The sequence below is a fragment of the Pan paniscus genome, chromosome 12 (genome assembly GCF_029289425.2).
Source record: "Pan paniscus chromosome 12, NHGRI_mPanPan1-v2.0_pri, whole genome shotgun sequence".
In the NCBI taxonomy this organism is placed as follows: domain Eukaryota; kingdom Metazoa; phylum Chordata; class Mammalia; order Primates; family Hominidae; genus Pan; species Pan paniscus.
Window position 1 is genome coordinate 18,873,073 of NC_073261.2, and position 16,074 is coordinate 18,889,146.

Genomic DNA, 16,074 nt, shown 5'->3' on the forward strand with positions numbered 1-16,074 from the left:
CTCACCTATAAAAATATGTCATTACGTGGGCAAAATAGAAGCTACAGGACTCCAAGTAAATTATTCCTTATCCTCAGTCAGGCACAGTCAAAATGACTTCATTGCACTGAATAACAAGATAAAATCTCTAGTATCTGACTAGGGATGAAAGAGAGAAATGCTCTTCATATGTGAACAAGTAGCTCCCAATGGGCTGAGTGTGAGGAAGCTAATGAGATGGAGAAGTTGTTCCAAAGAAACGAGTCCTTATGGATCATCTAAATTACCCTGATTCATGTTACATCTTTTTAGTTTTAAAAATACATGTGCAGTCCAATAATAGGTGTATGAATTCCTTTATTGCTTCTCTAGAGAAGGAGATAGTACATGTAACACAATCCAATATATCTACTAGTGTACTTTCTTCTGTGAACCCAGAGGACAAATATGGAGTCTAATTAGAAACTCAACTACCTAATTCTTGGGAAAGCAATATATCAGCTCTTATCAATAATCACCAGAATGCCATACCCTTTGCACTGGCACTAATACTCCTGGGAATTTATCTTAAGGAAATAGTTTAAAGAAAAGTCTATATAGTCACTTACTGCACATAATTTGCATGAGTACATACATAGAGTAATGACTTGTCAACATAATTGTTTGATAATATCAAGCACTCTGAAACAACCAGAATATCAACAACTAAACAAAGGCATATATTATGATACACCTGTTTGATGTAATTATATGATCTCTGTAATAGCAAGGAAAACAAAAGTCTATTTTCACCTTGATTATAGGTCTTAATGAAAGAACAGTCCTTTTCTGTTTGGGAAAGAGTCTTATTTGACCTAGCATACATTTTCAGATGACACGCATTACAATAACAGCAAATAGTAAACATTAGTTATTGTGTTTAGGCACATGATAATTCAAAGCTAAAGGTACTATCAGTAACTTCATTTTACAGATGAAGGAACTGGGGTTTGGAGATGCTAAGTAACTTGTTCAAGGTCATATAGCTACTCAGTGGTAGGGCCAAGACTTGATTCTGGTCTCTGTAGAATCTAAGGTCTTAGCCACAGTGCACACATAAAGTGACAGGCCAGGAGGGTGGCCACCCTTCTACATATGAGACCAGTTAAATCAAAGGTGAGAGTCTATAAGATGACATCAATCACAGCCTCCCATTCATTCATTTGTTTTTTCAATCAGGGAACACCATGCACTGTGCTGTGCTGCTTCACAGTGAGGGAGCCGTGTTCATTACAACAACGTTAAAATCTGGATGTGCTCAAGATTTGGAAGGGTATACACTAAAATAAAGTCAGGATGGCAGTACCAGAAAGGGAGGTGGAGTTATTTGGTGTTTTTAAAATTGTATAAACATTTAGTTATATTACTATTTTGCTTCTTTTTATAAGGACTGCAAAGTTCTAGGAGATTATCCCAAAAGTTGCAAAGAAAAACTAATAAAGTAAGGCAGAGTCATTCTCTTCCTTAAGGTTTGGTGAAAGCTTTGGACACATACTTATGTGAGGATAAATAGTAATTCTAAACCTCCTCAGCCTTACATATGTTAATAAAATGGGATTTGTTAAAAAGCTAGTCAGGCTTTTACTGAATTCCAAGAAATAATCTTGATACTAAAAGTCAAAACATATTTGCAAAGTTATGGTTTAAATGTTTTGAAAGATAATTATCAATAATTGATATGCAACTTTGAGTCAGGTTTCCATGATTAATTGCAGTAAATAGTCAACTCTAATAATGATTCTTGAGAATATTTTGTGAGGTGGAGTTGCTCAGTAATAACAAAAACCTGATGTTAAAAACACAGAAAACAAGATTTAAAAATATTAATTTAGAAATTTGAGAGGGCTAACTTCAGTACACATTAGTTTTAAAACCTTAATAAGGATATAGGGAGGCATAGCAAGATGGCCGAATAGAAGCCTCCACCAATTAATTGTCCTGCCAGCAGGAACACCAAAGTCAACAACTATCCACACAAAAAAAGCATCTTTGTAAGAACCAAAAACCAGGCGAGTGATCACAGTACCTGGTTTTAATTTTCTATCACTGAAAGGAGCACTGAAGAGAGTCGGAAACTCAGTCTTACCTTGCCAACACCGTGCCTCCTCCATCCCCCAGCAGGGAGGAGAATCTGTGCACTTGTGGGGAGGGAAAGTGCAGTGACTGGGAGACTTTGCAATGGAACTCGGGGCTGCCCTGTTACAGCAGAAAGCAACACCGGGCAGAACTCAGCCAGAACCTATGGAAGGAGCATTTAGACCAGCCCTGGCCAAAGGCAAATCATCCATCCCAGTGGTCACAACCTGAGTTCTGGCAAGCCTCGTCACCAGGGGCTAAAGTGCTCCTGTGTCCTAAATAAACATCAATGGCAGTCTAGGCCACAAGGACTTCCATTCCTGGGCATGTCCTAGTGCTGTGCTGGGCTCAGAGCCAGTGGACTTGGAGGCATGTGACCTGGCGAGACACAAGCTAGGGCAGCCAAGGGAGTGCTTGCACCACTCTTCCCCCAACTCCAGGCAGCACAGGCTGCAGCTCTGGAAGAGACTCCTTCCTTCCTTGTCAGGAGAGGAGAGAGAAGAGTAAAGAGAACTTTGTCTTGCAACTTGGATACCAGCTCAGCCACAGTAGGATAGGGCACCAGATAGAGTCCTGAGGCCCCCATTCCAGGCCCTAGCTCCTGGCTGACATTTCTAGACACATCTGAGCCAGAAGGGAACCTGCTTCATGGAGAGAAGGACTCAGTCCTGGCAGGATCCATCATCTGCTGACTAAAGAGCTGCTGGGTCTTGAATAATTAGCAGTGGTACTCAGGCAGTACTCACTGTGGGCCTTGGGTGAGACTCAGAGCCATGTTGGCTTCAGGTGACACTCAGCATTTTCCCAGTGGTGGTGGCTACAGGGAGGGACTCCCGCTTGAAAAAAGGAAAAGGAGGAGTAAAGGGCACTTTGTCTTGCAGCAAAGGTACCAGCTTGGGCAAAGTGGGTTAGAGCACCAAGCAGGCTCCTGGGGTGCCAGATTCCAGGCGTTGGCTCTCACACAGCACTTCTTGACCTGCCCTGGGCCAGAGGGGAGCCCCCTGCCTTGAAAGGAAAATCCCAGGTCTGGTAGCATTTACCATAAGCTGACTGAAGAGTCCTTGGGCCTTAAATGTACATTGGTGGAAGCCAGGCAATACTCACTGTGAGCCTGGGCTAGTAGTGGCCATGGGAGACACCCGTCTGCTGTGAAAAGGGGAAAGAACAGTGGGGAGGACTCTGTCTTGTGCCTTGGGTGCCAGGTCAGCTGCACTAAATACAATACCAGGTAGAATCCTAAGTTTCCGACTCTAGGCGCTGGCTCCCAGATGGCATCTCGAGACCCACCTGGGGCCAGGGGGAACTCACTAGCCTGAAGGGAAGGACACAAGCTGGCTGGCTTCATCATTTGCTGATTGTAGAGCCCTAGGACATTGAGTGAACATAGGCAGTAGCCAGGCAGTGGTTACCATGGTCCTTAGGTGAGAGCCAGTGCTATGCTGGCTTCAAAACTTATCCAGTACAGTCCCAGTGATGGTGGTCACAGAGGTGCTTTTGTCCCCCCTTCCCCACTCTAGGCAGCTCAGCACAGAGGGAAAGACTCTGTTTGTTTGAGAGAAAGTGAGGGAAGAGAACAAGTCTCTGACTGGCAATCCAGAGAATTCATCTGGATCTTATCCAAGACCACCAAGGCAGTACCTCTACAAGTCTGCAAGGGCCACAGTGTTACTGGGCTTGGGGTGCCCCTTAATGCAGATACAGCTGAAGTGACCAAAAACTTAGATCATAATACCATACTCAACTCCTTTCAAAAACCTAGAAAGCCTTCTCAAAAAGGTTAGATACAAACAAGCCCAGACTGTGAAGACTACAATAATACCTAACACTTGAATACCCAGACACCAGAAAACATCCACAAGCCTCAAAACCATCCAGGAAAATGACCTCATCAAACAAATTAAATAGGGCACCAGTGACCAATCCCACAGAGACAGAGATATGTGACCTTTGAACAGAAAATTCAAAATAGCTGTTTTGAAGAAACTCAGTGACATTCAAGATAACAGAAAGAAGAAATTCAGAATCCTATCAGATAAATTTAACAAAGAGATTGAAATAATTAAATACAATCAGGCAGAAATTCCAGAGTTGAAAAATGCAATTGACATACCAAGGAATGCATCAGGGTCTCTTAATAGCACAATTATTCAAGCAGAAGAAAGAATTCGTGAGCTTGAAGACAAGCTATTTGAAAATATATAGTCAGAAGGGACAAAAGTAAAAAGAATAAGAAAGAATAAAGTACACCTGCAGGATCTGGAAAATAGCCTCAAAAGGACAAACCTAAGAGCTATTTGTCTTAAAGAGGAGGTAGAGCAAGATATAGGGGTAGAAGGTTTATTCAAAGGGATAATAACAGAAAACTTCCAAAACCTAGAGAAATATACCAATATTCAAGTACAAGATTATAGAACACCAAGCAGATTTAACTTGAAAAAGAATACCTCAAGAAATTTAATAACCAAACTACCAAAGGTCAAGGATAAAGAAAGGATCCTAAAAGCAGCAAGAGAAAAAAAAAACAAATATTAATAACATACAATGGAGCTCCAATATGTTTGGTAGCAGACTTCTCAGTGGAAACCTTACAGGCCAGGAGAGAGTGGCATGACATATCTAAAGTGCAGAAGGAAAAACAAATACACTTTTATCCTAGAATACTATATCCAGCAAAAATATCCTTCAAACATAAAGGAGAAATAAAGACTTTCCAAGACACACAAAAACTGAGGGATTTCAACAAAACTGGATATATCCAACAAGAAATGATAAAGGGAATTCTTCAATCTGAAAGAAAAGAATGTTAATGAGCAATAAGAAATCTGAAGGTACAAAAGGTACTCACTATATTAAGTACATAGAATATTATAATAATTATAGCCTGTAAACTATTCATATCTTGAGTAGAAAGACTGAAAAATGATCAAACATAATAACTATAACAACTTTTCAAGACACAGACATTAAAAAAAGATATAAAGAGAAACAACAAAAACTTAAAAAGTGGGAGGACGACACAAATGTAGAATTTTTATTGGTTTTCTCTTTATTTATGCAATTGGTTTAAAATAATGAAGATATTATTTGCCAACCTCATGGTAACCTCAAATTGAAAAACACACAACAGGTACACAAAAAGTAAAAAGCAAGAAATTAAAATACCACCAGAGAAAATCACTTTCACTAAAAGGAAGACAAGACGGAAGGAAAGAAGAAAGAGGAGACTGCAAAAGAATCAGAAAACAACAAAATGGCAGGAGTAAGTCCTTACTTATCAATAGTAACACTGAATGTAAATGGACTAAACTCTCCAGTCAAAAGACACAGAGTGGCTGAATGGATAACAAAACAAGACCCAATGATCTATTGCCTACAAGAAACACACTTCACCAATAAAGAGACACATAGACTGAAAATAAGGAGATAGAAAAAGACATTCCATGCTAATGGAACCCACCTCCCAACTAAAAGCAGGGGTAGCTACACTTGTATCAGATAAAATAGACTTCCAGCCAAAAACCTATAAAAAAAAGACAAAGTAGGTCATTATATAATGATAAAGGGGTCAATTTAGCAAGAAGATATAGCAATTGTAAATATATTTTGGACCCAACACTGGAGAACTCAGATCCATAAAGCAAATATTACTAGAGCTAAAGAGAGAGCTAGACCCCAAAATAATAAAGGCTGGAGACTTTAACACCCCACTTTCAGCATTGGACAGGTCATACAGACAGAAAATCAACAAAGAAACATTAGACTTAATCTGTATCACAGACCAAATGGACCTATAATTATTTACAAAACATTTCATCCAATGGCTGCAGAATAGACATTCTTTTCCTCAGCACCTGGATCATTCTCAAGGATAGACCATATGTTAGGCCACAAAACAAGTCTTAAAAAATTTGAAAAAACTGAAATTGTATCAAGTGTCTTCTCTGACCACCATGGAATAAAACTAGAATTAACAAGAGGAATTTTGGAATTAAAAAGACGAATTTTGGAAACTATATAAACACGTGAAAATAAAATGGTATGTTCCTGAATGACCAGTGGTCCAGTGAAAAAATTTAGAAAAAAAATTTAAAAGTTCCTTGAAACAAATGATAATGAAAACACAACATACCAAAACCTATGAGATAAAGCAAAAGTAGTACCAAGAGGAAAGTTTATAGCTATAAGCATCTACATAAAAAAGTAGAACAACTTCAAGTAAACAACCAAATGATGTATCTTTAAAAAGCAGAAAAGCAAGAGCAAACCAAAACCAAAATTAGTAGAAGAAACAATAGAGATCAAGCAAAATAAATGAAATTGAAATGAAGAAAATGATAGAAAGGTCAATGGAACATAAAGTTGGCTTTTTGAAAAGATAAACAAAATTGAAAAATATTTAGCCAGATAAAGATAAAAAGAAAGAAGACCCAGATAAATAAAGTTAGAGATGAAAAAGGAGACATAATACAACTGATGTCACAAAAATCCAAAGGGTCATTAGAGGCTACTATGAGCGACTATAATAGTATATATTAAATTGTATATATATTAATAGTATATAATAAATTGGAAAACCTAGAAAAAATTAATACATTCCTAGACACATACAATCTAGTAAGATTGAGTTATAAAGAAATCCAAAACCTGAACAGACCAGTAACAATTAATGAGATCAAAACTGTAATAAAGTTTCCCAGCAAAGAAAAGTCCAGGATTCAACGGCTTTACTGCTGAATTTTACCAAACATTTAAAGAAGAACTAATACCAATCTTACTCAAACCATTCTGAAAAATAAAGGAGGAGGGAATACTTCCAACCTCATTCTACAAGCCGTCCTGATACCAAAACCAGACAAAGACACATCAAAAAAGAAAACTACGGGCCAATATCTTTGATGAATATTGATTTTAAAAAATCCTCAATAAAATACTAGTAAATTGAATTCAATGACACATTAAAAAACCATTCATCACAACCAAGTGGGATTTATCCCTGGGATGCAACGATGGTTCAACATATGCAAATCAATCAATGTGATACATTAACAAAATGAAGGACAAAAAACATATAGTCATTTCAACCGATGCTGAAAAAGCATTTGATAAAATTCAACATCATTTCATGATAAAAACCTTCAAAATAGTGGGAATAAAAGGAACATAATTCAACACAATAAAAGCCATATATGACAGACCCATAGCTAGTTTCATACTGAATGGAGAAAAATTGAAAACTTTTCCTCTAAGATCTGGAATATGGCAAGGATGCCCACTTTCATCAGTGTTATTCAACATAGCACTGAAAGTCCTAGCTAGAGCAATCAGAGAAGAGAAAGAAGTAAAGGGCATCTAAATTCGAATGGAAGCAGTCAAATGATCCTTGTTTGCAGACAACATGATCTTACATTTGAAAAAACCTAAAGACTCCACCAAAAAACTATTAGAACTGATAAACATTCAGTAAAGTTGCAGGATACAAAATCAACATACAAAAATCAGTAGCATTTCTATATGCCAACAATGAACAATCTGAAAAAGAAATCAAGAAGGTAATCCCATTTACAGTAACTACAAATAAAATACATGGGAATTAACCATAGAAGTGAAAGATCTCTATAATGAAAATTATAAAACATCCATGAAAGAAGTTGAAGAGGCCACAAAAATATGGAAATATATTCCATGTTCATGGATTGGAAGAATCAATACTGTTCAAATGTCCATACTACTCAAAGCAATCCACAGATTAAATACAATCCCTATCAAAATACCAATGACATTCTTCACAGAAACATAAAAAAAACTTAAAATTTATATGTAATCACAAAAGACCCATTCAATAGAATGACCCAGAGTAGCCAAAACTATCTTGAGTGAAAAGAACAAAACTAGGGAAATCACATGACCTGACTTCAAACTATACTAGGTTGGTACAAAAGTAATTGTGGTTTTTGCCATTTTTGCCATGCAGTTTCTCCATTAATAAGAATCTTATTAATATTGAAGTAAGCTTGTAATGAAAGCATAGTTTAATTTCATATTAAAATGTATTTATATTATGTCAATAATGTAATTGTTTGCATGTTTTAGAATTCATTTATTGTAAGGAAAACAGAATCATTGTTATCTTTGATAAATTTTCTATGTACGTAAGTTGCAAACTTCTGAAATCAGGTGTTTTTCCAACAATAAAATGACTTTTGGTGAAGAGGTTCTTAGAGTTTGCTTTCTTCAATGCTAGGTCAATGTGTTCTTCACATTTTGAAACTTATTGTTCTTTCTCTTGAAGTGGAAAAGGAAGCCCTGTTATTTTCAGATAAAACAGGAAGAATTTATTTGGTTGCAAACTAAGTATTTCTGTCCAAATCTGATTTCACTAGGAAATCTGATTTTCTTCTCCATAGGAAATAATGCACAGATCTTACAGCACCAAAGAAAAAGCTCAGCCGTGCCTATGGGGTACTAGATCATGACAATTCTGATGTCACAATATCTCCAGGCCTACTAACCAAGAAACATTCAGACTGGTGCACTGAACAGAAGTTGTTTCTATACTCCTTTTCCCTTTAACATTTATTGCTTTCCTTTTCCCAGCAGAAAACACACATGTGTGTGTGAGCGCGGCACACACACACACACACACACACACACAGAGATTTCCTAATCCAATAAGGCAAGAACACATGATGTATGAGCCATCAAAGAGACTACTGGTACTGGGCTAGGGGTTGCTAATGAAAGTGCAAAAAGTATGTTATGCTTTTTGAGAGGGAGGTGTTGGCTGAATGTCTTATTCCATTTGGGCTGCTGTTCCAAAATGCAATAAACTGGGTGGCTTATAAATGACAAGAATTTATTTCTCATAGTTTTAGGGGCCTGAAATTCCCAGAACAATATGCAGCAGATTCAATGTCTCGTGAGGACCCACTTACTGGTTCATTGATGGCCATCTTTCTGCTGTGTCTTCACACAGTGGAAGAAGAGGCAAATGAGCTGTCTGGGGTCTCTTTTATAAGGGCACTAATCCTGTCCATGAGGGCAGCTCCACCTTCGTGACCTAATCACCTCCCAATGGTCCCACCTCCTAATATCATCACCTTGAGGGTTAGAATTTCAACATATAAATTTTACAGGGAGAAACATTCAAGTCGACCACACCAAATTGCATCTGCCCAAATGTTAGTGAGAGAATGCCTTCCTGCAATCAATGACAGTTGGAACTTTGCTTGCTTTTTGCAAACTTATACCCCACTAATCAGTATATTCAAGAATCTGGGTCCCCACTTGATAGGAACAAACACAAATGCACTTTTAAGAAAAGGATTTACAGTTCACATTGTAATGTATGTCATTTCACAAGAAGTTTTAAGGACAAAAACTGAGTTCATTAGTAAAGCAAGTAAATTTTATAGTTATGTCTTCCAAAGAAACAAAAAGAATAATTGTATTTGTAGTTAAAACATCCAATAATGCTGGAATAGGCCAGGCAAGGTGACTCATGCCTGTAATCCCAGCACTTTGGGAGGCCAAGGTAGGCGGATCACGAGGTCAGGAGATCGAGACCATCCTGGCTAACATGGTGAAACCCCGTCTCTACTAAGAATACAAAAAATTAGCTGGGCACGGTGGCACGCGCCTGTAGTCCCAGCCACTTGGGGGACTGAGGCAGGAGAATTGCTTGAACCCAGGAGGCAGAGGTTGCAGTGAGCCGAGAAGGCTCCACTGCACTCCAGCCTGGATGACAGAGCGAGAGTCCGTCTCAAAACAAACAAACAAACAAACAAACAGAAACATCGATACTGCTGGAATATAGGATTTAATGTTATGGAATTTCAAAAGATGAAAATATATAAAAATGTTATATTTTTAGTAATACATTACATTGTTTTAACTAAATACAAATAAAAATAATTATCCCACTTGGGATTAAAGATTGCAATAAGTACATGATTAGTAGTTATTCAAGATTCCTGTGTCCTCCTACTGAGCCAAATGCATATCACCTTGCTGGTACCTCCATCAGTACGGAGCCTGTGGACTAGACTTCTAAAGTTCTTAAGATTCCAAAAAGCTGAAAGAATGGTTCTCAAAGCGTGGCCCCGGGACCAACAGTGTCAGTATCACTTGAGAACTTGTTCCAAATGCAAATTCTCACAACCTCCGGCAACTCAAAAACACTAGGGGTGGGCCCGGTAATCTGGTTTACAAAACTGTGACAGCCACCCTCCAAACTGACTCCATAATGATTCGTGCCTGCTATTCATGCCTTTGTATAGTTTCCTCCCATAACAATGGTGCTGACTTGTGTATAACAAAGATAATGTAGCAGATGTGTTAGCTTATGACATCATAAAAACATTGGGCCTTCCTCCTTGCTCTTTCTCAGATCCCCTGTTCTCTGGAAGCCAGCTGCCATGTTGTGAGGATGCCCAAGCAGTGCTATGGAGAGAGGTTCATGCAGTAAGGAACTGAGGCCTCTTGTGTTCAGCTATGCAAGTGAGTGATCTTGGGAACACATTATCCAGCCTGAATCCAGACAGTTTCATTGTAACCTTATGAGACACTATGAGCCAGAATCATCCAACCAATCTTCTCCCAGATTACTGACCCATGGAAATTGTGTGAGAGAATAAATGCTTATTAATCTTTTTAGTATCTAACTTTTGCTTTGCAGCAATGGTTTACTAGCAAACAAACCTTTTGTGTGAGTCTGACACATGCTAAATTTTGAAAAACATTGAGCTAAAACATTCATTCATTCACCAAGTAATTATTATTTGTATCTGCTATGTACCAGGCTAACAGCAGAAATACAATGATGAGCAAAACAGACACCGACCATTCCTTGATGCATCCTTTTCTTTTCCTTCGTTGGACTTATCATACTTTATAATGATTTTATTTATGTCTGTCCTGCAAATTTTGGGTGGGCAGGACCCTTGTCTGGTTTCTTCACCACCAGGTTTCTGGGGTCCAGTCCTGTGTCTGGCACACAGTAAGTGGGCAATTAATATCCACTTGACAGTGACCCTTACCTTCCTTGTTCACCACCTTTCGCCTATATGAAGGATTCAGGCCCCAGTAACAAGGCCTTGAATTGCACTAATAGCACTACATTTAAGGGGCTCAGTAACTTCTCCCTGGGAATCTAACTGCCGCTGGATAATCTCCATACAAAGAAATGTCTTTCGTGTTCAAAAGAGTCAACTTTTAGAGTCTCTCTATTTCAAACATGCAGATTCCTAAGCGTGTTTAAAGAAAATGTATGCAGTGGTTGTGTTAGCCTGTTAAATGTATGCAGTGGATGTGTTAGTCTGTTCTTGCACTGCTATAATAAAATACCTGAGACTGCGTAAATTATAAAGGAAAGAGATTTAATTGGCTCATAGTTCTGCAAGCTGTACAGGAAGCACAGCACTGGCATCTGCTTCTGAGGAGGCCTCAGGAAGCTTTTACTCATGGTGGAAGGCAAAGTCAGAGTTGGCACTTCACATGTTGAAAGCAGGGGCAAGAGACAGAGTGGGCGGGAGGTGGTGCCACATGCTCTCAAATAACCAAATCTGTAGTCCCAGCTACTTGGGAGGCTGAGGCAGGAGAATTGCTTGAACCTGGGAGGCAGAGGTTGCAGTGAGCTGAGATCGTGCCACTGCACTCCAGCCTGGGTGACACAGCGAGACTCCGTCTCAAAAAAAAAAAAAAAAAAAAAATCAGAAAACAACCAAATCTCACAAGAACTCACTATCATGAAGATAGCCCCAAGCCATGAAGGATCTGTCCCCATGATCCAAACACCTCCCACCAGGCCCAGGTGAATTGGGAATTACAATTCAACATGAGATCTAGGTGGGGACAAATATCCAAACTATGTCAGAGGGTTTAGAAATATAAGTAATTGCATGGGAGACTATAAGGATGAACATATCAGTAAAGGTTTCAGCCAAAAATATTGGAAAACAAAAGCACTATGAAGCCAACCATGTGTGCAGCTATGTGTATATACATGTATCTAATGAGCATATCAGTATAGGAAATGGGGCACACTGCTTCACCTCCAGTGCAGCCCTTTGTGGATCAGAACAACCGGAGGCCAGGGACACTGCCAGGGTGATCTTTTGCGATGGTGACCGTCCTGCTGACTGGTGTACCCAGGGCTGAAGATGGGACTGTGCAAACTGAAATGATCTAATCCCTTCTAACAGCTCTTCGATGAGTTCTTTCATTCAGGAGCTGACGTTAGAGGTTAGAGCACTTGGAAACAATGAGGTGCTGAGACAACAAGTCAAAACCTTCTCAACATGACCTCAGAGCATGAAGGGGGCATTTGGAAAACACTTTTTGATAGCAGAAAAAAAACCAGTCATTGATTTTTAAAATTCTTACAGCAGACAGATTGAGATGTGGGTGACATCATTTTACTGCTATTTAAGGATGTTGGATAAATTATAAAACAGATTCTGGCTCTCAGCCTATTTATGATCAAGATCAAAGAAGAGGGGCAAAGACTACTGCAGTCTTGTGAGTCATCAGAAGGTGCTGGAGTTTTTCTGAGCAGAACTCATCCAAGCTGTCTCCACTGCCCATCCTTGGTGAGGGTTCTCACATGCTTCACCATGACAAGGCACAAGGGCCACAAATAAATTTAACAACACCAGACCACATCTTCTGTTGCCTCTTCTATCCTCGCCCACCCCCAACCCTTACCCACAGAGCACAGCCTGCCCAGTGGGAACTGAGGGATTTCTTATCAACTTGCTGTTTTTCTTTCTTTTGTGACTAGCAAAACGTAACAGTGCTGTCTACATAACTTTCTGGGACAATGGAATTGTTCTCTCTCTGCACTGTCCAATATGGCAGCCATCAGGAGCACACGGTGACTCAGAATTTGAGATTGGGCTAGTGAGTTTGAGAAACAAAAGGTTTCCTCTTATTTAGTTTGACATAATTGAAACATAAGTAGCCATATTGGTCAGTACAGTGTTAGAAAATAATAATGATTATTAGTATTTCCATTTCTCATCTGTGGATATTCAGGGTCAGAGGATTAACTAACTTGCCCAAGGTCAGAAAGCTAGGAAGCAGCAGAGGGGAATTCAAACTCAACCCACCCTGCACAACCTCAACTTCTTGCATCAAACTGCAGCCCCTTCTTCATGTCAAAGAAGGCTTAAAGATAATCTTCAGCTTCTGAAACTTTAAATTCTCAGTAAATAGCTTTAAAAGGAAGCTGGCTATATATGGCATGAAATCTTTTAACAAAAACAACATAGGAAAGTACTTTTTTTCAGTTATGACTATCTAACTTGAATTTTTTAAACCCCATGTTGATAATAAGTGTATCTGACAGGCCCCTCTAACTGTGCTTTAAAACTTTTGCTCTAATCAAATATTAGCCACATGAATTCATGAGAGGGTGACAATATGAAAAAGACTTTATTAAACTTCTGTCACATCCTATTATGCTGTCTAGGCATTATTCTATCCTGTTTATCCTTTGCTGACAAACTAGATTATACTTTCTTTCCTAAATCAACAAGATCCTATGAAACCACACAAAAGATAAAGAACTTAGGATTTCAAAAGAGTGATTTGGAAACAAAGAGTGTCAAAGGCATGAGTTTAAAAGGGAGAAAAAAAGCTGAGCTTAAGGAAAATAATATGCAGTCATATTGTATATTTTGTTTTTAAATTATATGTAAAATATTTCACATTATTACAATACCAAAACCCACTCTAAAATCTGCAAGCTTCAATTCAGGATACCTGTGTGTCCTGAATTCATAACCAAACCAGTGTTATCTCCACAAATCTTTCCTTTATTCATGGGGAACTACTGTGCAGCCCAAGAAAGGAAAAGAGGTGTAAATTTATTAAAATTGGGGAAGAGAACATTACAGTTCTTTAAAGACAAAACCAATACCCTTTGGTTCTTGTATAGGTTTTAATATTGCCAAAAGGGTCTAGGATATTCGTTAATATTACCCTACTCGGGTAATATCAAAGAAACAATGGGGTGATTAGCTAAAACACAGATAAAGAAATGGGGTAAAACCCAAAAACTCTGAGGATCAAAGCTAGACTGGAAAACAATGTAGGCCCAGTGTGATGCTCTTGTTATATAAAACCCATCTGTAGATGAAAGATGGCGTACTCTTCGGTTAAGAGAGCTAAATGAGGTACTGGAACTAGTCTCATCAAAGCCCGCACCTACTCATAATCTTGAAACACAACACACTATCCTGTGGTCACAGATTCAGCTCCACAACCAAGCATGGCATAAGCTATGTGAACAGGCATGGATGGTGGATTCACGATGCTGCACATTCCTGGACATGCCTCCCTCACTTCCCTCAAGAGGCGGGGGTCTATGTTTTGTCCCCTGGAATCAAGTGAGCCCTGCAGTGACTCTGGCCAATAGAATTGCACATGTGATGCTGTACCAGTCACTAGGTGTTGGCCTTAAGAAACTGGCAGTGGCAGAGAAGAATTCAAATTCTTGATTTTCTGTGTTTTCAAACATTCTCCCTAGGATCCATAAGCTGCCATTTAAGAAGTCTAATTACTTTGAGACCACCATGCAAGAGAGACTATGGGAAGGCACATGGTCAACTGTCCCAGCTGAGCTGGGCCTTTAGCCATCCCTGCAAAGGGACTGGATGGATGTGGGTGTGAAGTAATCCCACAAAGCAGCTGAATACACCAGATAACCCCCATGGATGCCATATAGAACAGAAAGAACTGCCCAGCCAGGCCTGTCCTGACCCATAAAACCATGAGAAAAATAAAACGGTTCTTGCTTTTACACTTTGGAATTTCAGAGTAGTCTGTTACACGAGTGTTTCTTTTTTCCTTAGTTAACCTACCTTCCCTCCAAAGCCACCTGTTAATGGCTCTTACCATACAGGTGGAACATGCCTAATCTGAATAACCAAAAGTTTAAATGCTCCAAAATCCAAAACTTTTTGTGTGCCTACATGGCACTCAAAGCAAAGGCTCATTGAAGCATTTTGGATTTTTGGATTAGAGATGCTCAATCAGTTAAATATCTGCAAATATTCTGAAATCTGAAAAAAAAAATCCAAAATCAGAAACACTTCTGGTTCCAGGCATTTCAGATAAGGTATTCTCAACCTGTATAACACAACTGTATATTTGTTAAATATTAGATCTCATCCTGTCTGCCCCCCAATCATTCCAATTTTTAACATAACACCTACCAATGAAACCAGAAGATGGTGGGTTTGGTTGAATCTTCTCTTTAGTGTTCTCCTGGATAATATCCCAGAGCTGCCATATAAATTTAGGATGAAGAATGTAAAATGGCTGATTTGGGTTTCTCTGACGATGCTGAATATATGGAGTGAACAGGTTGTAATCCGGTTTTTTGTACCACTAAGGAAAAAAAATTCAATGCAGTCAAGTAGAAAGAACTAAACTGTGAAAGGAGACAGGGCATGGCTCATTGATTTGAGGCAGAGGGGCCAGGCTGGGGCTAGAGGATGGGGAAAGGTCATGACTCATGACATCTACAGACACTTCCTCATTGGGATGAGGGGACAAGAACAAAGACAGACCAGGGCGCTCGCCCTAGCAGATATAATGCTTTGTGCTTAAGTAAATGAGGAAAATGGACTAGATCACGGATCAGCATACTTCTTCCACAAAGGGCCAGATAATCAACACCTTGGGCTTTGCAGGCCATAGAGTCAGTCGTCTCTACTCAACGGTACCATCGTAGCACGGAAGCAGTCATGGACAATAAATACTGAATGGGCGTGCTGTGTTCTAATAAAACACTATTTATTAAAACAGGTGGTGACTAGATTTCGCCCATGGGTATAGTTTGTTGACCCCTGGGGACTGGATCAGTGTATTTCAAATACGAGTTTTCCAAATTTCATCTACAGTGACAGAAATTGTATCGTTGCTGCTTGGGCCTGAGTTGGGGCTGGGAAGATTAACTAGGATTGATTAACAAAGGAA

General features: G+C 39.1%; 1 protein-coding gene across 11 annotated transcripts in view; it reads right to left on the reverse strand.

Moving 5' to 3' along the window:
• Positions 1 to 16,074, reverse strand: part of ST6GAL2 (ST6 beta-galactoside alpha-2,6-sialyltransferase 2) — an 86,851-nt gene that overhangs the window by 12,837 nt on the left and 57,940 nt on the right. For 10 of the 11 annotated variants that reach the window (XM_008959529.5, XM_003807428.5, XM_034953593.3 and 7 more), the window contains exon 5: positions 15,309 to 15,483. In XM_008959529.5, the coding sequence (XP_008957777.2) occupies positions 15,309 to 15,483 (175 nt within the window). Of the gene's footprint in view, positions 1 to 8,938; positions 11,777 to 15,308; positions 15,484 to 16,074 lie in introns of those variants that run through there. The other variant, XM_034953595.3, reaches the window with a different exon arrangement.